Here is a 24,708-nt window from a genome sequence, read left to right on the forward strand (position 1 = left end):
CTGGTAGAACAGATTTGTCTTCAAGAAGGCAAAAACGTGGCGAGCTTGGCAAGGGCTGATCCAACCACTCCTCAATTGCCCCAGCCACTCGGGTCCAAAATGGGGAAACCAGCGGACAGTCCCACATGAGGTGTAGAAAAGTACCCATAGAACTCTTACATTTCCAGTACTCATTGCTTTGACTTAGACCAAGTTTTTTAAGTCTGACTAGAGTCCAATAATATCTATGAATTATTTTATAATGTATAAGTTTACTCTTACTATCCCTGACTGGCCAACCCACATTATGGACAATATTCTCCCAGACCTCTTGTTCAAGCTCAATGCCATATTATCCTCAGACTAGGGCTGGGCGATATAGCTGAAAAATTTATCACAATAAAATGTTTCATTTCAGTCGATATCGATAATTATTGATAATTTTTAATGACCTATTTTTAATAAAGACCAGGAGAAAAAAGGTTGAATTTAGCCACCTTACTTTGAATTTAACCACTTTATTTATCAAGGCACACAGGTAATAATTTTACTTTTAGTGTTATTAAATAAAACGAGAGCCAGTTTAGTCCCAAAGTTGTCAAAGTCAGACTGGTGGGTCTATATTTAACCTTAACGTGTAGCCTACAGTTTTAATTTAATTTAATGGTAAGGCGTGGTTTTATGGTTTTAAACACTCCACGCTACGATGGCATTATAAATAGATAAAGTGGGTGACTGATGAGCGTTGTTATGTTTTTATGCATGGTAAGTTTGATCTAAATTAATTTACAGAATATAGCGTTTTCTCCCCAAAGACGGTATTTCTCAATATAATTGTGCGGCCATGTTAACACATTTCTAAGGTTGCGGGTCAGGTACTCTTCACGGTAAGAAGAAATTTTAGGATAGCACTTCCGATATTGCTTGTGTCTAAAGTCAGGCAGTTTTCACGGTCAGGAAAATTTTATGACAGGGTACTCCAAAGGGTGGAAGCGGCTAAGGTGATAAAATAAGTTTGTTGTTGAGAGTTTTCAGACACAACGGTGTTATGATATGTTGCTTATGATGTCGATCGCTGTTATGTTTGTCAGAGAATTTGCTGCCATTTTATAAAATACAGAGTATGATTGTACAATATTGGGAAGCTTTAAAAAACTTTGCAATACACTTTCATCCTGTCCTGTATTGTAACCCATAGCTTGTACACAACACCGTAATTGGAGATATTTCCAAAAGTCCCCTTTATCAGTTAGATTATATCAATCCTTTAGCCCCTGATAGGAGTAGGACACTCCCTCCCCAAATAGATCAGCAATTATGGCTAAACCCTTAATGTGCCATGCCCTCCAACATACTGTTTTCTTATCCTATCTTAATCACAGTATTTTCTCATATAGATGAGTAACCTTGTTTATATTGAGACAGGCCAAATGTTTTATGGACTTTGTTCCAAACCTCACGTGAGTGTTGAAGTGTACTGGATTAATACCCCCTTCATAAGGGGACTGTGATGGTTTTTGAGACAGAGCATCTATACATCTGAAACAGGAGGTAAGCGACTTCTCTATCTCCATCCAACCCAAATGTGAACCACTCCCTGACCAGTGTTTGCATAGTTTAACCCTTTCAAAGGCAATATTGTATAGTTCTATATTTGGCAATGCCAGTCCTCCTCTCTCTGTAGTGGTAAACAACTTAGTCAGACTAATTTGGGGTTTCTTCCAATTCCACAGGTAGTCCCTAACTATCTCGTTATAGGCTACTGCTTAAGCACTGACACAGGAAAATTTAAAGGAAGCATCATAGAGATATAAGGCTGTCAAAAGTGCCTTGAAATTGAGTTTGAATATTAGCTTTTGTAATTAGTTAGCGTTCGAATATATTTGAATATCATTTGCTTATAATTCACAAAAATAAGCTGCTTATTGTCGGGCGCAATATGCACGTGATGCTCCCTTTAAACTGGCATGCGCGTTTTCCACAAGCGGGCAGTAGAATAGAGGACATCGGTAAACTTTCATACTAGGTTACTACATCTGCGGCCTCATTTATAAAACGTATTTTAGATCAACTATGTGGCGCGTACGTAGAAAATCACGTCAAAGTAGTGATTTATAAAATTTCAGCATGACTCGATTTGACCGTGGGAACGGCTGTGGCTCTACATCAGGTCTTCACTTGACGTATGCACGCAAGTTCATTTTATAAATGAGCCCCCTGCAGTTTCTATAGCCTAATGTGCAAATGAATAAAGCACTGTCTCGTGGATGTAATTTGACACAACTCAGCATTTATTAATCGCAATAAGAGAAATGATTGTTTATAGGAAATCCCTGTTTATTTCTTAACACAAAAACTATTCAAATGGCTAATACCTGTAGCCTAAAAAACAACATAAATTACTTCTTTCATCATCCAGTTTTATCAAAATCTTCAGAACAGAAAGGAATCATTACCGGCCATGGGCACATTATTTAGCCTAAATTGTTAGCTGACCAGATCTGTTGAACGAAGTGAAAAAAAAGACTGCCTCGCTAGGCTAGCTGACCAGTAACGTTAGGTGTCCGTGGAGCTGAAAGTATCACCGGAGGTTATTGGCAAGGGAAACTAGACGGTCCACTTGCTCTGGATCCAGGGCAGAACGTTTTTTGTTGACAGAGGAAGTAACGTTAGCACAGGAAATGAGCATGCATGAACATGATTCGCCGCATGAAATTAAAGCCTGTATGTTCATGTTAATTACAAAACGCGGGATCCAAAACTAATATTCGAATGCTCAAATTTAGGTTCGAACTTTAAAAAAAAATAAAATTAAAAAAAAGATTTTCGAATAGTTTTCGAACTTCAAATATTTTTTGAAAGCCCTAAAAAACACTTCCATTTAAAATATGACACACACTTTCATTTATTTCACGTTCATGGTAAAGGGAGATGTTAGTAGGCTACACATACAGATGCCTCCAAAATTGATCACTAACATCTGCGTTGTGATTCGGTCCGGTAGGTAACGTTACTGGTAGTATAGGAACTGCTGCAGGATAATGATTTCACACCAGCTATGTCCAGTTTCTTTAACGCTTAAACGGTTCACATTCACCCCTGCCCCAGTACTGATAACTGATTTTTTAAAAACTACATTACTGTAGCTGTCTGACAACCTCTCCTTTCTAAATTAATGTTTGCTAGCCCTATAGATCCAGTTCCATCATACAAACAATTATTAGGTTTGTCGTGTGCAATAGCCCATTAAAAACACTTCCTTTTCTAATTATGACGTACACTTTCATTTGGCATTCATGTTAAAGGATTGAATCCATGCCTATATGGTTCTTTCAGAATGTAGGCTGTGTGTGTTTGCGTGTATTTATGTATGCATATCTGTCTTAGCATACATTTATATGTAAATTACTATTATCACTTACTCATTACAAACACAGTGCAAAAAGAAATAATATCTGATGAAAAATACGTTTTCAACATGCAAAAATGCCAAGTTACTCACACATACAGAGCACTGTCTGTAAGTCATTCTTTCAAACTGTCAAAATCTAGGCCTGCCATTAAAAGTATTGATATCAAACTTATGCCAAGTTACTGTACTACAAACAATATTGGCTATCTTAGCTCACACAAATTAAACAAGCTGTATTCCAAAGCAATGCTGCCCAGTGCTTCCTAAATTGTTTCAAGTCACCTGGACCTGCCATTTTTGAAATTTACTTTTCATTCCCCATTCATTCTATGGGAATTCTTTCCAAAAAAATCTTAGAACAAAAATATTTAGACAAGCACGCTGCTCTGAACCAAGCTGAATACTATGAAGTTGGAATGGCATGTCTAGCTTAAAAGCTGTAGCTGTAGGAGTAGGATGCAGAAATTTAGGCAGAAAGAAAATAATAAGTATGTTGGAGAACAGGCAGTGGGTTGCTGAGGCAACAGCACTAATAATTAGCATACAAGAGAACAGGCAATGGATTGCTGTAGCAACTGCTCATAAAAATAATAATGGTAATAATAATAATTACAATAATGTATGCATTTCTCCCTGTGTCCACTTGGGTTGATCCGGGTACTCCGGTTTCCTTCCACTGTCCGAGGACATGCAGGTTTGGTGAATTGCCCCCTAGGTATGTGTGTGTGTGAGTGAATGGTGTGTGTGTCTGTGTTTGTCCTGTGATGGACTGGCAAACTGTCCATGGTGTAATCCTGCCTCTCTCACAATGCATGCTGGGATAGGCTCCAGCACCTCCTGCGACCCTGACCAGGAATGGGTATGGATAATGGATGGATGGATAATAATGATAAACCATTTATATGTTAGGGAAAACTATATTCATATGCTGGTTATGCTTTATGCCAGTTATGCTTTTACATTGTCTATGTAAAAATCTCAAATGAGACTGACGTTTACACCCGATTCATACCTCCTATTTTAGAAACTGCTGGTCCGTGTTAAATCAGTTTCCAACGTGCAGTGGCTCCAATAGTATGTAAAAATTATGGTTCCTCCAAAATTGCACAGAAGTGATAGATCTCTCTTGCCCGCTACAGGCTGAGTTGCGTGCCCTGGAGGAGGGTGATGGCAGTGCAGAGGGCTGCTCCAGTCCCTGTTCTGAGAACAGTCAGGATGGTGCCCGGGGCCCGCTATTGAAGAAGTCCAAGTGGAAGACTGCCTTCTTGCATGCTCCCAGCCCAGAGTCGAACAGCTGGGGCTCAGAGAAGGCTGGCAGGGATGACATGGAGACCCCAGACCCAGGTGAGATCATTAAATAGGGCTGGAAGTTGGGCAAAGGGCAGTGATGTATTCATGAATTTTGACTTGGGGCCAGGTAGGGGTGGCTTCACATATGTAATGGCGCTACAACCACAAGAAATAAGTGATAGTTCCCTTAATGCAATCAATGTAAATAGCGACCAAATTTATTTTCGATGCAATGTACAGTGTCCAGAGGAGAATATTTAGGGTTACATTCATTTAGCTATTCCTATGGGCCAGCACAGAGCCCAGCATTTCAGTGAAGTTTAGCTATTCTTGTGTTTTTAGTGCATTCAAGTTACAATGAGAAAATCATAATTTTTGTAATTAAAAATTATTTTTTGAGGCTTGTTGCATAATATTTCTAGAGTATCAATCAAATCAATCAAATTTTATTTATATAGCGTATTTTACAACAGTTGTCACAATACGCTTTACAGACAACCCTAGCCTAAACCCCCACAGGAGCAAACCTAAGGCAACAGTGGCAAGGAAAAACTCCCTGTGGCAGATGGGGAGAAACCTTGGAAGGAACCAGGCTCAAGGGGGAAACCCATCCTCCTCTGGTCGGCTCAGGGTGCCGACTGATGACCAGCATGTCAGCCAGTTTATGCACAAGATATGATATGTGATGTGGCTCAGATGATGGGTGGGGCCGGGTGGCGGTGATGGGGAACAGCAGGTGGCAGCAGATGTGGGCAGGGTGGAGGCAATGACGAAGGAGGGGCTGGACCGCAGAGGTGGGGGAGACCAGACGACTCTCAAAGCACTCTCGAGGGTTGGGGCAAGAGCCCCGCCGGCAGCGTAGGGAAGAGGGTGGAAACGGCAATTAGGGAATTTGCAATATAGCAGACGGTGAGTAAAGTGCCAGTGAAATGTATTGGGGGGACCCCGCCAGGAGTAGAATATGGCTGCATATCTACTAGGACAGGGATGGAGAGCCCATGCAGTCATGAGGGGTAGACAACCATACCCGCCTATCAAGAGCCAGCCCATGTAAAGTCGAGTCACAGCTGATTGACAGGTGACAGTAAGGAAAGGATTGCCACCTACAAAGCTCTATGACTACAGGCTTCTCGCACCCTGTCTCCAGACTACAACTGATTGTAAGCCTGAGCATAGGAGGTGCATTTTTAATCTAGATTTAAGTAAATTAAAGTAAATTAACCTTCCATGATACTTTCCCGAAATTTTAAATAGTGTACCTGATTTTTTTTAAAAAGTAATTACTTTGCTGCTGTAATTCCATCCTTCCACATCTGTAATGTTGCTGTTTTGGCCTTATTATTCTGGGCAGAAGAGGTTGTAGTAAAGAATATCTAAATAAAAGTGTAGCCAGTGATCTATTGCAAGGTTGTGAGGATGCATTGAGCGCTGGGCAACAACTTTTTTGGCAGCAGTCATTACTATAGGCCACAGTTTTTGCACCCTCTCTGGAATCGGGAATAATCATTCAAAAGATGGAGAGCAGGGTCCATGGGGAATCGTAGATCTGTCTTGGACGAGATGACATGCACTACTTTAGTCCAGAACATATATACTCCTGGGCAGTCCCACAGTGTATGCATGAAAGTGCAGAATATGCAATAGGGATGGGAAGCTAGCCCCATTAGGTTCCCTTTTCTGAGAGTCATGTATGTTCTGTGGCTTATTTTCAAATGGCTGAACTGATGGTTTAGATTTTTGGAGGATCCTGTACATCGTCCCATACAGTTTCCCAGTCCTCATCCCTCCCCCTGTGGGCCATGCCTTGTGGACCTCCACAAGTCTGGTTCCTCTTTGAGAGCAATTTCCAAACAACTGAAGGTACCACGAGCATCTGTACTAACAATTGTATGCAAATATAAAAATCTTGGGACCACAGACACTGCATTGTTCAGGAAGGAGGCACAAATTAACTCTCAGGGCTGAACGACTTTGGTCCGAAAGGTTCAGCTGAACCCCAAGACTGCAACAAAGGAACTGGTGAAGGGGTTGGAGGCATCAGGTCCCAAATTATCTACATCAATCATTAAGAGAATCCTATATCGCCATGATCTGAAAGGCTGTCCCACAAGGACGAAGCCCCTGCTCCAAGGCCAACATAAAAAACCCACAATTAAGTTTGCAGGTGATCACCAGGATGAAGACCTAGCCATTTGAAGGAGTGTTCTCTGGTCAGATGAAACAAAAATTGAACTGTTTGGCCATAATGATCAGCACTGTCTGGAGGGTGAAGCTTTTAATCTGAAGAACACCATCCCAGCTGTGAAGCATGGGGGTGGCAGCATCATGTTGTGGGGGTGTTTTGCTGGAAAAGGGACAGGTATGCTTCAGAAAATATATGGCATGAGGAAGGAGGATTATCTAGAAATACTGAAGCAACACCTCAAGATATCAGTTAGAAAGTTAAAACTTGGTTGTAACTGGGTCTTCTAGCAGTGATCCTAAGCATACCTCCAAAGTTGTAATAAAATGGCTTAAAGACAACAAAGTGAAAGTGTTGGAGTAGCCATCACAAAGCCCTGACCTGAATTCTATAAAAAATTTGTGGGCTGAACTGAAAAAGCATGTCTGAGCAAGGAGGCCCATAAACCTGACTGAGTTACACAAGTTCTGGCTGGAGGAATGGGCAAAAATTCTGGAAACGTATTGTGAGAAGCTTGTGGAAGGCTACCCCAAGCATTTGATTCAAGTTAAGCAATTAAAAGGCAATGCCACCAAACACTAGCAAAGTGTATGTAAACTTTTGACCCACTGAAAATCTCATATAAATCTGTCTCTTAGCTATTATTTTGAAATGGTCTCTTATGAAAATGAAGTAGATATCCTATTTGACTTAACCCTGGGGATGTATGGTAACATGAAATGTGTGGAGTTGTGAAAAATTGAGTTTGAATGTTGTTTGTCTAGGTGTAAACTTTTGCCCTCAACTGTAGGACACAATTCTCTTGGGAAAACCCAAAACCAAATTCAGTATTGGATGACCCCTCTATTCTTTACACCATGGGATTTTGTAGGCTTTGTAGGCAGATCTTAATCTGATGGAGTAGAGAATGCCTGGGAATATTGTCCTGAGACCTTAATTTTTTAGTTATTTCCATTCAAATATTCCAATTTCCAAATACATGCTTTTCTGAGCCCTTCAGTGTTGAATGAATGGTTTACCACCAAACAGTATGTTGACATTCTGCCATATGGGAGTGCGATTGTGCCATCTCATTTTCAATCCCCAGTACCTCTCCACGTAAAAATTTGCAACACTGGTCCAAAATGTCAAATACAAATAGTAAAATTCCAGAGAATAATAAATCCCTTAGGCTTATTGGTGCAATCAGCTCTTGTTCTATATCTTTTCAGGGTGACCATATTTCAGGATTAACTTGGGCCACACAATATGAAAGCTCAGTGATAAAAATTAGGGCTAGCTCAGTCACCTTTTGATTGTTCATATTGTAAAGTTGCCCATTTTATGTGGTTGTTTGCCATTTCAAATAAATTAACTTTATATAGAATTTAATTTTCCAGAAATCCACTTGAGGTGTTATGGGTAGCATGGAACTAATAAAGTTACCTCGTCGTAAAATGTTAATTTTGACTGTAGAGATATGAGAAGGAACCGATGCTGGCGAGGGCATCCACCTGCAGATGTCCCCCTCTATTTAAAAAACAAGCACGAAACCATCCAGACCCACGGCGCACCTGTACAAAGTGTCATGAGTAAAACTTGGCTAACCATATAGCTAGCTATCTATGGCATGTCCTCACCTCTGTAACGTTATTTGTTGTCCTCCGTGTGTCCATACATCTGTATCAGTGGTACGTGCTAACTAGGTTAACTGAAGTAGGCGAAACGCTAACATGTTAGGGTTTCATGTTGTCCCAATACACAAAAAAATTTGAGAGTACAGAGTATAGAAATACATACAAGAGTTCATTATTACACATTTAGGTATTATACCGCATTGTCACTATTTTTGCATTCTTTTTTTAATCTGATAGCAATGTTTCATCTTAAACCTTCATAAGGGGTTCATTTATATGCTTTATAATAGACAAAAAGCATTTTATTCATTTTTGGAGAGATTTTGTATATGTGTCTGGACCCTGTCATGGATTTTACCTTCAATGGAGGCAAATAATTTAGTCAGGTCACAAAGTAATTCAGTAATGCAACTTTTTATTTGGCCAAATTGGAGAAACCGTTCAAGCACTCATTCCAGAGTTTGAGAAGTATTCTGGAACCTAGCGCGTAGCGAGACACAATACCAGATAGCTAAACACTCTTAACTGACTTGACTGAAGTAGCCCTAGGTAGCTTCAATGATGAAGGAGCATAAAGTAAGTTATCAACGTCCACTTGTACGTCCGTTTAATGAAGACACAGCACTTCCATGTGGTCAAGTTGTTGTCGTGTGAAACTGCAAACAATAAAAAGGTGACTATGAAATAATGTAAACAAATATTATGAAATACAATGAAGTATGAGCAGAAATAATTTCTAAAAACATAGATGAATTAATCTACTCACAAACAAAGCTTCTCCAAGGATGACGCAGGCAGATGGAACAAGATTAAAGGAGGTCTTGACTCATGCTGTTCTCTAGCTTGTTTTACAGGGAAAATGGCTGCTCTTATCATGTGACTAACAATCAATGTGACTTTAAACAACCAATGAGAATGCAAACATCTAAAATAACAGGAATAAGTGACATTCACTTAATGGCCTATAGAAGGTGCTAGGAACACTTAAACAGAATGAATGCATGTAACATTACATTCCCCGCCTGGTATTGAACACAATACCACTATTAAAGACTAAACAGCTGTAGATTAAGTGAGAGTCTGTGTAACCCTAGGGGGACATGAGCACCACCACCTCAGTGGTGGGGTGGAGGAAGGTCCTGGAGGTCCCTCCTCTGGCGACCTTGAGCTCCAACTTCCTGACCTTACCGTTACTTGCAGGGAAGGCTTTCGTGACTAAAGCCATGGGCCACTGGTTTCTCTTAACCTGGGTATCACAAAGAAGCACTAGGTCTCTTTCTTTGATGTTGGGATGGCTCTTCTGCCACTTGGAACGACTCTGGAGTGTAGAGAGATACTCGCGCCTCCACCTCTCCCAAAAGGTGTTAGCCAAGTGCTGAACTCTTCTCCATTGCTGGCGGTGTAGATCTGCATCAACGAAGCACCCTGGAGGGGGATGAGGACTGCAGACTTTCTGAGTAAGGATCATGGTTGGAGTAAGAAGGGATGGAGCGTTCACATCCATTGAGATGGTTGTCAGAGGTCTGGCGTTGATTATGGCTGACACCTCTTCCATGAGAGTAGACAGAACCTTGTGCGTAAGATGAGAAGGTTGGATCTGGGACAGCATGGAATCCAGCTCTGTGCTTAGCCAATCTGAAGGGAGGTCAGCCATCTTTTGCTCGGCTGTCTTGCCTCAGAGCTTGTTACATATCACACACCTGTGCAGATGTCTCGCGATGCATCTCTTGGCTCCAACAATCCCGATGCCATCTGAGCGTATAGCTCCCTCTGTGAAGACCCGGCCTTGGTGCTTGACTCTCTCATGGTAGTAGTTGATAAGTAGAGCGCCGATGTGGCTGCGACCAGAGATGATGAGAGGGTGTTTCTCCTCTGTTGTGGGGGTGTTTTGCTGGAAAAGGGACAGGTATGCTTCAGAAAATATATGCCATGAGGAAGGAGGATTATCTAGAAATACTGAAGCAACACCAAGATATCAGTTAGAAAGTTAAAACTTGGTTGTAACTGGGTCTTCTAGCAGTGATCCTAAGCATACCTCCAAAGTTGTAATAAAATGGCTTAAAGACAACAAAGTGAAAGTGTTGGAGTAGCCATCATCTATTTCCTATTGGCTGAAATAGCATTGCATGAATGATTTCTGTGTGTTCTATTGGCTGAAATAGCATCATATGTATGGCTCATCATTTGTTATTGTTGCAATTAACTTTCCATTCCCCATTCATTCTCTATGGGAATTGTTTCCCAAAAAAACTAAGTATTTATAAAACCATTTGGAATTTCAAAATGCTTTGATCAAGCACACTGCTTTGAAGCAAGCTGCATATTATGAAGTTGGAATGGCATGTCTAGCTTAAAAGTTATGGGAGTTGCATGCAGAAATTTACGCGGAAAGAAAATAAGAATATAAGTATGCAAGAGAACAGGCAGTTTGTTTCTGAAGTAACCACTCTATTGACTGAATTGCCTGTGTACTTGTGCAGTGCATTCCAAGGCCATTGAGAATCCAGCAGACGAGCCTCTTACAGAGACTGAGGCACTTGGAGATAAGACCAAACTCAGAACTGCCCCAAAGGAGGATGAAGAAACTGCTGACCTCAAGGTATTTACTGAACATTCTGTACAAGTGTCTGTGATGTGTATATGTATGCATTTTAAAACAGAATGCAAAATTGTTAATGAGGAACAGAAGATATATAGACATACCCCAGGGGACCAGGGATTGCCATTCTCCGTGAAGCTCATAAATTCCTGTGGTTACTCGAGGTATTGCAGTTTAATAAGCCTGTGGTGCCAAAAAGCACATTTCCTAATTGAAGTCAAAACTACGAATTTACCCTGGCCAAATTAAATAATTTTGGACTGAACTTTTTATCTCTGAATTTTTGTCACACTGAACTAATTATGCTCCAGGGACCGATTTTTGTTCTGAGTCCCACAGAAGAAGATATAAGATTTATTTCATTTCAATTTGGTTCACGTAGTTTTACATCACAGTATTCGCAGTATAACTGCATAGACGAGCACACCCGCTCATCTCATACATGAACGAGTATGAGACTGTTATTGACTCATTGATGCAGAAAAGGGTTTAATTCAGAGTTACTTGCACAGAACCAATATATCAGAATACGCAGAGTACTAAACCATGACCTGGAATAACATGAATCCACCACCATTATTGTTTTCATTATATTGTTATTTTGATATATGAATATTACTAATAATGATGTTACCTGCCATAATTTTCTTGTGCCCGTTGTTCATGGTGATGACTCTTGACAAATAAATAAATGATTAGTAATAAAACTGGAATATGTGGCTCTTAAATGAAGATTCTATTATGCTGATTCAACCATATTATTTTGACCACACCCTCTTTCTGATATTACTACTAATAGCCTAATATAATTTAAAATGTTATTAGTTGTAGTATTTTTGTCTTTGCATGCTGATGGTGCTGATGATGACTAATCACATATGAAAAATAGGTAGGCCTTAAATTTAATTTGCTCTTAAACCCTAGGACTCAAAATGGTTTTTGGCCATTTTTCACCATCTTCTCTTTTTTTTTTTGCAGTTTTTTACATGATAATTAAGAAGATGCCCCAAGTATTACATACCAGTTTTATCAGAAGCCTCTTGGCAACCCAAATCTACCAAATATTCTACTTCTAAGAGTTAGATAATCAGAAATAGCAGTTCAAAGCAAAAAATGTCATTTACGTTTTATGAAAAAAATGTTTTTTGTAATGTATTTCTAAAATTACATGTGTCACCTCAATGAAAACACCCTGCAATGTCAGTCCAGGGTGTATGTAGTACCCACAACAAATATCATGTCAGTTGAACTTGCCATTGCTCTACAATGTGGCATTATGTACATGAAGAGCCTGGCGCCTGAGCCTTGCACCAGAAAGGACACTAGACATAAAAATGTTGATAGAAATGTTTTTATTTCAAAAGCACAATTGAAATACAAAATATATATATTTATAACTAATACCCAAGAACTATATATTTTTTAAAATTATTTATGGTATAAAAAAAATAATTTGTTTTTGAACAATAGTAAACTATAGAAAACAAAAATATTACTTTATTTGTACTTTATTATTACTGTAAATTTATTTTAACTGCTGGTGGAGTTATGGGGGAGCGGAGGGGGGCAGGGGGAGTTGATGGCAAAGTTGAGGGGATTGGAGGCAGGGCAGTGCATTGATGTGCTGATAGCAGTTCCCTGAGGAAAAAAAGGCGTAGGACACATTCCAATCCATTGCTCAACTAAGCAGAGAATGCACATCTCAGAGCACCTCAGAGACAGATAGAATAATAATACATATTTCAAATAATAAATACAACATTGAAAGAAAATAAAATATCAACTCGCCATCCCTGCTACCTGCGTGCTGCGCGCAGAGTACCATATTATTTATTTAGACATTGGCAGACTACAGCATATGTTGCGTCTTTTGTTTATATTCAATATTAGTAATTGCAGCAAGAAACTGCAGCTGTAGACACAAGAAAGTTTGTAACATTATGGTAGCAAGGGAACGATGCGGACTATATATATATATATATATATATATATATTTACCGTCATTGTTTTATTTTACCAGTGTGCCTGTAAACTTTTGGTATCGTAGCACGCACTCTGGGTGGCACTGTCTTCCATTCCTTCCCCGACGTTCAGACCGTCCCCTCACTGATAAAAATTAGACCCTACGGTGTCGGATTACTTGCGTCGCCATGGATGTCGCTTGCCGTAAATAAGTTGACTAGATGTCGTAACCGTTTAGATTTGGAGCTCCAGCTCTTCCGCACCCCAACTAATACAAAAGTCCAAATGGCAGGCAAACAATATGGCAGACATAGGTAGTCCCAAAAGCAAAGTTGTAAAGCACATTCAGATGCATCGGTCGATGATGTTTTGTGTTGATCTGGCTTACGGTGTGGGAGTTATGACCTTTTAAACATGACCCTTTTTTATAGCGCCACCATCTGGCCGCCATAGGTGATTTGTAGTGCCTGAGTAGTGGGGGGCCATAGGAACCCACCTACCAAATTTGGTTGGTCTACAACTTATGGTTGCTGAGCCTCAGACATTTTAGTGGAGAAAGCTTCCACGCCCCAACGAAAAAGTCAAAATGGCGGGCAAACAATATGGCGGACATAGGTGGTGCCAATGACAAAGTTGTAGAGCACATTCAGATGCATCGGTCGATGAAGTTTTGTGTTGATCTAACGTATGGTGTGGGAGTTATGGCCTTTTACGCAAAACCCTTTGTTATAACGCCACCACCTGGCCGACATAGGTGATTTTTAGTGCCTGAGTAGTGGGGGGCCATAGGAACCCACCTGCCAAATTTGGTTGCTCTAGGACTTATGGTTGCTGAGCCTCAGACACTTTTAGCAGAGAAAAATAATAAGAATAATAATAATAATAATTAAAGCCGCAAGCGGCGTTGGGAGGGGTCCAAGCATTGGCACCATCGCGCCCCCTATGGAGCGATTTTAAAAAGGCTGTGTCCTCATGGTCATACGCCTTCACCCAACATATGTACTGAATATTGCCATGATCGTATAAAAAATAGATGACTTATGGCCAATTGTGTGCTAAGAGACGCTGGCTGATGACTTAGTTGCGTCGCCATGGATGTGTCCTGACAGCTTCCCGTCAAGGCCTTGACTATGTCGTAACATTTAGATGGCATGTCGTAACACTTAGATGGCCGAGCGTGTATGTACAGCTGCAGCGCTTCCCTGCCGCAACTAAAAAAAGCGCCACACTAGTGTTGTCACGATACCAAAATTTTGACTTTGATACCGATACCAGGTTTAGTATCACGATACTCGATACTGATAAAATACTCGGTACCTAACGATACTGAAATTACCTTAATAGATCAGGAACGTAATGTCCACAAGGGCTGACCTCATTTTCAAATTCATGGTTTATGAACAACCTGGTTCATTAACAACCTTTAAGTTGAAGCCTCTGCAACATATGAATATACATAGGCCTATAGTGTTACAACACTGAACAATGGAGAAATATGTTAAATATATTTCTGAAATTGAACAGTTGTAAACTAAATAATCTTTAAAACAGGTCTTTCACCTTTAAATAGATTTAAAAACAGCATATTGTAATAACAATACAGCATCTATCTATAATAAAATATTTCCAAATTGGAACACCTATTGTTACTGAAGTGAACTGAGTCAAAGCTTGCGCTGTATCAGGGAAGAGAATGCACAAGCGCAGGTCACCTCACTTGGCAACCTTAGTTGCTACTGCCATCTAGCGAAGATTCTGACAAATCATAACTTTTCATCCTCTAAATCAGTAATGCGGGAGACACATTTCCCTGGCTTTTACATTTGACACAGAACTACCGAACATTGGGAAATTCAAATACGAAACCGTTTTTTTTTTTCTGTTTTTTTTTTTTTTTTAAGTACCCAGAAAGTGCTGAAGTTTTGGCATACCGTGCAACACTACGTCAGACACATATTCCAATCCATTGCTCAGTTTAGCAGAGAATGCACATTTCAGAGCGCCACAGAGACAGATAGAATAATGACACTAAATGCACATTTCAAATAATAAAGACGACATTGAGAAATAACTAAAAAAAGGACTTAATATCAACTCGCGACCCGCGTGCTGACCGCAGAGCAGCCTACCGGTTTATTTACGTAGACATTGGCAGATCAGAAAATTTTCGGTTAAGCTGACCTATAAAACGCTATTCCAAAAGCCAAATCAGACATGTTATACATCGTTAGAAAGCTTATACTCTCACCTACTGAATAAATGAATTGTCAATCAAGCCAAATTGGACTAAGAAGAACGACAACGCCGTAAGCAACATGTGTGGTATTACGCACAGCTATTTTTGAAAATATCCGACATTTCACAAACGGATTATCCAAGACAATATATAACCACTCATTCGCAAAAGGGACATCTCTACGCGTAAAACCGACGGTAAGATTCTATATTTATTAAATGTTTAGTCCCAGATATTGACTGTCGAATGACATGGTATAATTTTTTTTTTAATTGTCTCGTTTATTTCGTTATTCAGTGAGCAGCCTTTTCACTGCTGTATTGGCATATTTTAGGGCTAATGTCGGGTTTATCTTGTTGCTACGGAATATTGCATTGCATTACATTACATTACATTACAGGCATTTGGCAGACGCTCTTATCCAGAGCGACGTACAACAAAATGTATAACCATAACCAGGAATTAGTGTGCCGAAAACCCTAGAGAGAAATACCGTTCCAAGTGCAGGAAACATCCGCATAGTTCAACTTGGACCCGGTAGGTTAAACTGATTAACGCTAACACAAACAAGAACAGCAACAACGCAGTCTATGAGAACATTCAAGCAATAGTTAAGACGAGTTAAGACTAAGTCACCTACGGAACAACTACCTAGTTACAACCCTAAGCTTACAGTCAATTTAGAAATTAAATTGAGAATACGATTTCTCAGCACAATGACGGATTTAAAGACTAAACGAACTCACCCGATGTTGTCTTCAAATGGACCGTATTATTTTAGACATTGGCAGACTACAGCGTATAATGCGTCTTTTGTTTATATTCAATATTAGTAATTGCAGCGAGAAACTGCAGCTGTAGGTCGTTATGTTATGGTAGCAACGGAACGAAGCGGACTATATATGTATTAGGCTACCGTCATTGTTTCATTATACCAGCGTGTTTTCGCGCGTGTGCACAGAAACTCAGAACCTATCAATACAATGGTTTAGCTATTTCTCACCATAATGACAGATTTAAAGACTGAACGAACTCATCCGATATTGTCTTCAAATGGATCCATGCCAAAGAAAAGTAATGATTCATCCTCTCAAAGCTTTAACGTAGCGTATTATTTATTTAGACATTAGCAAAATACAGCATAAATTGCGTCTTTTGTGAATATTCAATGTTTGAAATTGCAGCGAGAACTGCAGCTGTAGACATAAGATAGTCTGTTATGTTGTGGTAGCAACGGAACGAAGCGGACTATATATGTATTACCGTCATTGTTTTATTATACCAGCGTGTTTTCGCGCGTGTGCACAGAAACTCAGAACCTATCAATAAAATGGTTTAACTATTTCTCAGCATAATGACAGATTCAAAGACTAAACGAACTCACCCGATACTGTCTTCAAATGGATCCATGCCAAAGAAAAGTAATTATTCATCCTCTCAGAAAGCTTTTACTGAAAAACTTTTGGTCGCCTATCCTAGCATGCACGCTAGGTGGCAGTGTCAGACCGTGCTTTCACTGATAAAAACTAGCGTCGCCATGGTTGTCGCTTGCCGTAAAGAAGTTTACTCGATGTCGTAATCGTTTGGATTTGGAGCTCCAGTTTTTTCCGCACCCCACCTAATGAAAAAGTCCAAATGGTGTGCAAACCATATGGCGGACATAGGTGCTCCCAATAGGAAAGTTGTAGAGCACATTCAGATGCATCAGTCGATGAAGTTTTGTGTTGATCTGACTTACGGTGTGGGAGTTATGACCTTTTAAACTATGATCCTTTGTTATAGCGCCACCATCTGGCCGACATAGGTGATTTTTAGTGCCTGGGTAGTGGGGTGCCATAGGAACCCACCTACCAAATTTGGTTGGTCTACAACTTATGGTTGCTGAGCCTCAGACATTTTTGCGGAGAAAACTGCCACGCCCCAACTAAAAAGTCTAAATGGCAGGCAAACAATATGGCGGACATAGGTGGGGCCAATGGCAAAGTTGTAGAGCACGTTCAGATGCATAGGTCGATGAAGTTTTGTGTTCATCTAACTTATGGTGTGGGCGTTATGGGCTTTTACGCGTTACCCTTTGTTATAGCGCCACCATCTGGCTGACTTACGTGCTTTTTAGTGCCTGAGTAGTGGGGGGCCATAGGAACCCACCTGCCAAATTTGGTTGCGCCAGGACTTATGGGTGCTGAGCCTCAGACACTTTTAGCGGAGAAAAATAATAATAATAATAATAAGAATAATCCTAACAGATACAATAGGGTTCCACCAGCTTCGCTGCTTGGACCCCTAATAATCCTAACAGATACAATAGGGTTCCACCAGCTTCGCTGCTTGGACCCCTAATGACCGTTATCCCAGGAAGAAGCAGATCAGAAGTTCGTGGTAAAAACAGGAAGATTTATTACGCAGCCGGCTACGGGAGCAACTAAGCGAGAAAGTTCAAAATAGTACTGCTGTGTGATTAGATTTATACAGTTTAGAGTGGGTACATTTTGCATAATGTCAGAACTGGAGCGCTGCCTCTGATTGGTGATAAGAGGCTGTGCTTCCTTCCGATTGGACCATTCAAATTCAAACCCATCCTATCTATTCAAACAGGTTCCATTCACATTGAAATTGAAATACAACAGGGGGGCTCGCCCCCTTCCCCCCCGGGGCCCAGCGGAAACTTCCCAAACGCAGAATACACAAAACTGTCTGTTTCCCAACAATACTAACGTTTGTTTTACAGTGGATTTGTCATTTATTAGCGAGTATTTCATGATTTAAACAATATTACAGTACAGGAAATCATATTGAAAGGTCGTCGTTGCCCATAATGTACTTTTTCCTGAAAAAAATGAAAATGAGCCAATATTTGCAGTAGGTCACTAGCTCTTATTTTATTACTACACATTGTTTATATACATAGCCAGAAATATAAAGTACATTGTATGTGTCCATTTGAATAAAAAATAAAACTTAATGATGAAATCTTTTGCGTTCTCTCATGCACCTAACAGGCATGCAAGCCAAAGCAAGCAGATAAATGAAGTGAATTATATTAGCTAGCTGTTCCAGTCTGCAATCGCTTTTCACAACGGTGCATTTTGCTTGAGATCAGGGTCACGCTGGCAAGGAATAGCTAGGGACCCTAGGGAGGTGATTTACAGATTTAGAAAGCTTAGGCTACAATCGAATCACTGATCTCCTTTAGACGACAGTAGCTAGATAGTAGCTAGCTCCCATAACACAGAATGGCTGAGTGCACACTTCTTGACTGTAGGATTTAAACCAGTCAGATGTTGTGACTAGCCTGCTAACTAGATAAAATTACTTGTTACAGTTGACTGCCACTGAATGTTTGTATCGTTCGGGAAAGTTTGCCATCTACAACTGTTCTACTGTCTAGCTATCTGGCTGTGGCTAGTCAATAAGACAGCTCGATAGCTAGCTTGTGAAAACTGATAGTCATTTAGCTGGCTAGCTAACCACAACTCCTCACTGCATTTCCGTCTTGCTAGCTTGGCGTAGCTTTTTTTTAAAGTACGTATTTATCTAGCTAGCTAATGTAATGTACAGTCTTGCCGAATGCTTCTATAAAAACATCAAATGCCTTATTACATTTACTTTCAGAAATATTAGAATCCATATTAGAAATGGAAACAGTGAGTCCTGTTGCTAGTCAGCAAAGCCACAGTTTGTAAGAACTTGAAAGAAACATTGCATTTAATGTCAATAATTGTAAAAAATAATACTTTAATTCAGGTGCAGGTTATAAGAATTGTCAAGACAATTTTGTATGTCAATAACTGTAATATTTGATTATTTAGAGGTGTTCTTAGTGTGAGAGGCGATGCCGGCGCATCTAGCGACAGACTCTGTTGATGACATAATGCTGACTGGCATAGCTGCAGGCAGATCCGCTGTATCAATAGCTAAAAGAACACTTTTTTTGCTTGGCCGCTGTATTTCTGACTCACTGTCACTCTCCTCAGTTGGGGCCAAATGTAATACAGGGCAACATGTAACACAGACCTTTTCTGGTGGATATGTCAAGCTTGAACAGTGTATTTCAGGTTAAACACGCAGAATTACCCTCTTTGTCTACAACAAGTTTAACAAGTAAGTGTTTATAAGTTTTTTCCTTATGCAATATTAATATCTAAATTGTCATACTGTTCAGTGCATCTGTTTAACCTCTTAGCGTAATCCCCTAGTGGTCGGCATGCTGGCATGCCTAGATTGTTCATCTCAGACATTCGTTGCTCCTGCAACCAATGTATGAGTTAAAAACAGAAACGCTTTGTTCTAGTTTCATTAGTAGACGATACACGACAACAATGCCGAATATGGAGTTTCGCAGCGCCACCATTGTTGCTCTGGTTGTTCATTTAACACGCACCCCCTCCCTGCAGTCTCATCTGCAACTACACCCCCCACCCATGACATAATGGACAATATTGTCTATCTGAGCATTCATAAAAATACTCAAAAAATATAAAAATGAAGTGCCGCAAATACAATTGTCTAGGCAAAAATGAATTTGTTCTTTTTTAGTTTGCAATGAAATACTGAGAGATGCCATATATAAAACAAGTTAAACTATACATGTCCTGGATCTGAAACTGCTTGACCACAAGTGCGTGAAAAAAGGGTGGACATGCAGAACTACTATAGATCGATGAAGCAAAAACTAAGCAGTGTACCCAGTGTCTCCAAATCTATCCAAAATGTCTAAATTATGCATTGCTGTAAATCACAACATAATCATGTATGTCACTACAAATAAACTGTTTTGACTCAAGAAACTCACTCAATTTCAAGTGGGAATTACAAGCTTTTTGTTAGTACAGTGGCCTAAAATATCTAGGGGTTTAGAAACATCCAAAATATCTCCAAATATGAATAAAATGCTTTTTGTTTATTATAAAGTATACACACGTGCCTCTTATGAAGGCTTAAGATGAAACATTGAAATCGGATAAAAAAATAATGCAAAAACATTATTGCACAATGTGGTACAGTACCTAAATGTGTAATAATGAACTCTCATATGTTTTTCTGTTTTCTTGTATGGGGATGGGACGACATTAAAACCAATATTCAACTGTCCACGACGTTTTGGCAAAATGCCAGTTCAGGTCACATCCGGTGCATTAAACACAAACACTACTTAGTTACCAATGAACGCTTATGTTACTGTTTGAAATATCCTCATTATACAATAGCACTAACCTATTTAAAGGTACTCTATTTCAAAAATAACGTATATAACCGAAATATTTTCAGCAGTAGCACTTACATTTGGACAATGAAATTGTAAGGGAAACTTGTTATCCTGCCGATCACGTCGCGGTCACCAAACTGTAAGGAAAAATTGGTATCCTGCCGATCACGTTGGGGTCTCCAAACTGTACGCATTTAAAATCAGTGACTGCGACCAAGAGATTACAAAGACCAGACATGTCCTGCCAGGGGTGTTATGTCATGGTCACCAAACTAACGATTTAGCCATATAATACAGCACTGAGAGTTCACTTTTCAGAGTTCCTCACTGAAATCACTGCAATAGCCACATAGACACTCAGCCCTTAAAAACATTCATTTCTGTACATTCTGACCCCATTTCAACAGATAGAATTCATAAGCAACTTCACATGTCCACACACTAAAGCCCCAAACTAAGGGGATTTTGCATTTTCTCCTTTTCTGTAAAATTATTCCCGGGACAGTTCCGCTTTCAGCATTTTCAGCTTGTTTAATGTTAGCTACCTTGTGTGTGAGTAACTTCCCATTATTGTACGTTGAAAAAATGTGTTTTTCATGAGATACATATTACTGCAAGTATCTTTTTATCTCTCTGTTAGCCAATGCAATACCAGTGGCCATCAGTCAGTGTGAGATTCGCAGGCACAGGATGACTTGTGTGATCGCATGCTTTTCTGGAATATTAACGACATGTTAAGCGAGCTGAGAGAGAGTGTCTGTATACACAAGAATGTTGTAAGAAATTGTTGGCTAAACTGGTTAACAATATAACTTCCTTCTGTGCTAGCCGCTGGCATGTATTGTTGTTCACATGGTTAGTTAGCTACATTGCAGTGGGTTCTTCATTAACCATGTTATAATGCTTATTTTTAAATTGTAAAAACAGGGCTTCATTACTCTTCATGACATGAATCATTTCTGTTAGAGAAAAAGACGATACAGAACAGTACTGTAACCTGCTTGGTAGCAAGCTTTACTAGAATACTGGCAAGCTAAGCCAGCAGAAACCGAGTGTCTCCATATGTGGTCAGCTAAAAGCTTTGTTTTCTTTGCAGTGAAAAAGAACTGCTTCTTTTCATTAAAATGTGTGGCACCGGATGACATTTGTGTCGTCATTCTGCGAGTGCAGCATGTGCATGTCTGTCATAGCCTACATTTATATATGAATTTTTATCACTTACACTTTACAAACAGTGCAAAAATAAATGATATTTCATTACATTAGCGACATAGCTCAGGAGGTAAGACCGATTGTCTGGCAGTCGGAGGGTTGCCGGTTCAAACCCCGCCCTGGGCGTGTCGAAGTGTCCTTGAGCAATACACCTAACCCCTAACTGCTCTGGCGAATGAGAGGCATCAATTGTAAAGCGCTTTGGATAAAAGCGCTATATAAATGCAGTCCATTTACCATTTACATTACATTACAGGCATTTGGCAGATGCTCTTATCAGAGCGACGTACAACAAAGTGTATAACCATAACCAGGAACAAGTGTGTTGAAAACCCTAGAGGGAAGTACCTTTCCAAGTGCAGGGAACGACTTCGTAGTTTAACTTGGACCCTGTAGGTTAATCTGATTAACATAAACAAAAACAGCAACAAAGCAGTCTATGCAAATAATACAGGCAGTAGTTGAGTAGGCTCGAGTGCAATAAATAAGTCAACTAAGATAAACAGCTTACCTGGCTACAACCCTAAGATTACATAGTCAATTAGTGACTACAGGGAGGTAGTGAGGGTTTGGGGGAGGTGCAGCCTGAAGAGGTGAGTCTTCAGTCATCGCTTGAAGGTGGTCAGGGTTTCAGCTGTTCTGACCTCCACGGGAAGGTCATTCCACCATCGTGGAGCCAGAACAGACAGGAGAGATAGGACTCAATCCAGTCAAAGGCTGTGCCGCAGATTCCTGTTGCTGCTAAGGAGGACAGGAGGATGGAGTGTTCCACAGTGCCAAAAGCAGCTGAGAGATCTAGCAGAATCAGGACAGAGGAGAGGGAGGCTGCTCGTGCAGCCTGAAGTGACTCACTGACAGGGAGGAGTGCAGTCTCTGTCGAGTGGCCAGGCCTGAAGCCGGACTGGTGGGGGTCGAGCAGGTTATTCTGAGAGAAGAAAGCAGAGAGTTGGTTAGATGCAGCTGGTTCAAGCGTTTTGGATAGAAAAGGAAGGAGAGATACCGGCCGGTAGTTCTGGATGACAGAGGGGTCTAGTGTGGGCTTCTTCAGCAGCGGGGTGATGTGGGCCCTTTTGAAGGATGAGGGGAAACATCCAGAAGACAGGGGGGAGTTCACAAGGGAGGTGACAAATGGGAGGATATTTGGTGTAATTGCCTGGAGGAGAGATGAGGGGATAGGGTCGAGAGCACAGGTGGTAGGGCGGTGGGAGAGCACTAGCTGGGAAACATCAGTCTGTGAGGGAAGAGAATGGCGAAACGGGGAGGGCGCAGAGGGGGCGGAGGGCGCAGAGGGGGCAAAGGAGCTGCGGATCTCTGCAATCTTCTCATCAAAGAATACTGCGAAGTCATCTGCAGTGAAGGAGGACTGAGGTGGGGGAGGAGGCATGCTGAGGAGAGAGGAGAAAATAGAGAACTGTTGACGAGGGTTAGAAATGGAGTAATGAATTTTAGTTTGATAGAAATTTGCCTTAGTGGCAGTGACAGCAGAAGAAAACACTGTCAGGAGAGACTGATAGGCTGAAAGGTTGGATTGGTCTCTGGATTTCCCCCACTTCCTCTCAGCAGCGCGGAGGCTGGCCCTGGAGTTGCGTAGGGTGTCAGACATCCATGGACTGGGAGGGGATGAGTGTGCTGGCCTAGGGACAAGAGGACAGAGAGCCGAGTGCTAAGGAGAGAGATAAAGTTAGGGTGGAGGAAGCAGTGTCAGTGGGGAGTTTGGAGAATGATTGAAGAGGAGGGAGGGAAGCAGTGACTCTGGGAGCGAAAGAAGAGGGTGAGAGGGAGCGGTGGTAATGACGGACAGTGACAGTGGGGGTGGGAGAAGGAGAGAGAGGATGGGGAGCAAGAGGGAGGGAGAAGGAAATGAAGTGGTGATCAGGTGTATGCAGAGGGGTAACCGTGAGATTGGAGCTGGAGCAGTTCCTCAGGAAGATCTGATCTAGGAGGTTGCCTGCCTTGTGGGTTTGGGGAGAGTGTTGCAGGGAGAGGTCGAAGGAGTGAAGTAGTGGTAGGTAGTAGGGATGTATCCGAATCCGAATACTGTATTCGGGAAAGCACAAGTAATGCGATGGAAACATATTTCTTCTATTCGGCGGGGGAAAAAAATTAGCTCCATGTCGAGTTCTCATAGCCTCTTTCTAACGTTACAGAGAGGGAGAGGGAGAGGGGGAGAGGGAGAGGGAGAGGGAAAATAACAAAAGATTTGTATTTGGAACATTGGGATAAAGAAACCAAAACACAAAGTTGACTAAATTGCTATCGAACCCTGAAAAAAGACTATACTCCAGCAGAGTATCTCTTCTCTCTCAGAGATACAAAGCAGAGACGGATACTGACCAAATACAGACTCAGTGACCACACCCTTGAAATTGAAAAAGGCAGACACAAAAATTCATGGTTACCAATAGAAAGACAAATATGTGGTCACTGTAAGACAGGAGAGGTTGAGACAGAGATGCACTTCCTCCTAAACTGTACAAAATATACAAATATTAGAAAAATATATTACCACAAATTTTCAGAAATTATAAAAAACTTCCATTCTTCATCAAAGAATGAAAAATGTTCAGTCCTATTAGGACAAGGAACAACAGCCCCAATTGCGGCTCAATATGTCTCAGCTTGCCATAACCTGAGGGACACTGAGTGACCATCCTACATAATTATAATTATCTAGTGCTTGTGCTGATTGAACATTAATATTGTTGTTGTTTTTTTTTATTTTAATTTTTATAGAATGTTCATTATTAGTATTCCACTGTAAATGTATTTTGAATTGATTTATGACGCTTTGGCAACATGTATTTCCTGCCAATAAAGCAATTTGAATTTGAGAGAGAGAGGGAGAGGGGGAGAGGGAGGGAGAGTTACGCACGGCTGCTAGCTGTATCTGAAACTCCGGCACACACACCAACAAACTTTGAGCCACTGCGCTGCAAAACGTTTTAATAAATAAGTTCTGTGCGTCAGCCATTATGTTTCTTCAAATCAATTCATATCATTGTGGATGGCCACAA

General features: G+C 40.6%; 1 protein-coding gene across 4 annotated transcripts in view; it reads left to right on the top strand.

Moving 5' to 3' along the window:
• fnbp4 (formin binding protein 4) overlaps positions 1 to 24,708 on the top strand; it is a 145,616-nt gene that overhangs the window by 90,173 nt on the left and 30,735 nt on the right. For all 4 annotated transcript variants that reach the window (XM_035417758.1, XM_035417756.1, XM_035417759.1 and 1 more), the window contains exons 8-9: positions 4,531 to 4,735; positions 10,960 to 11,078. In XM_035417758.1, coding sequence (XP_035273649.1) covers positions 4,531 to 4,735; positions 10,960 to 11,078 — 324 coding nt within the window. The remainder of the gene's footprint in view (positions 1 to 4,530; positions 4,736 to 10,959; positions 11,079 to 24,708) is intronic.

Source organism: Anguilla anguilla, chromosome 5, assembly GCF_013347855.1.
Source record: "Anguilla anguilla isolate fAngAng1 chromosome 5, fAngAng1.pri, whole genome shotgun sequence".
NCBI classification, from domain to species: domain Eukaryota; kingdom Metazoa; phylum Chordata; class Actinopteri; order Anguilliformes; family Anguillidae; genus Anguilla; species Anguilla anguilla.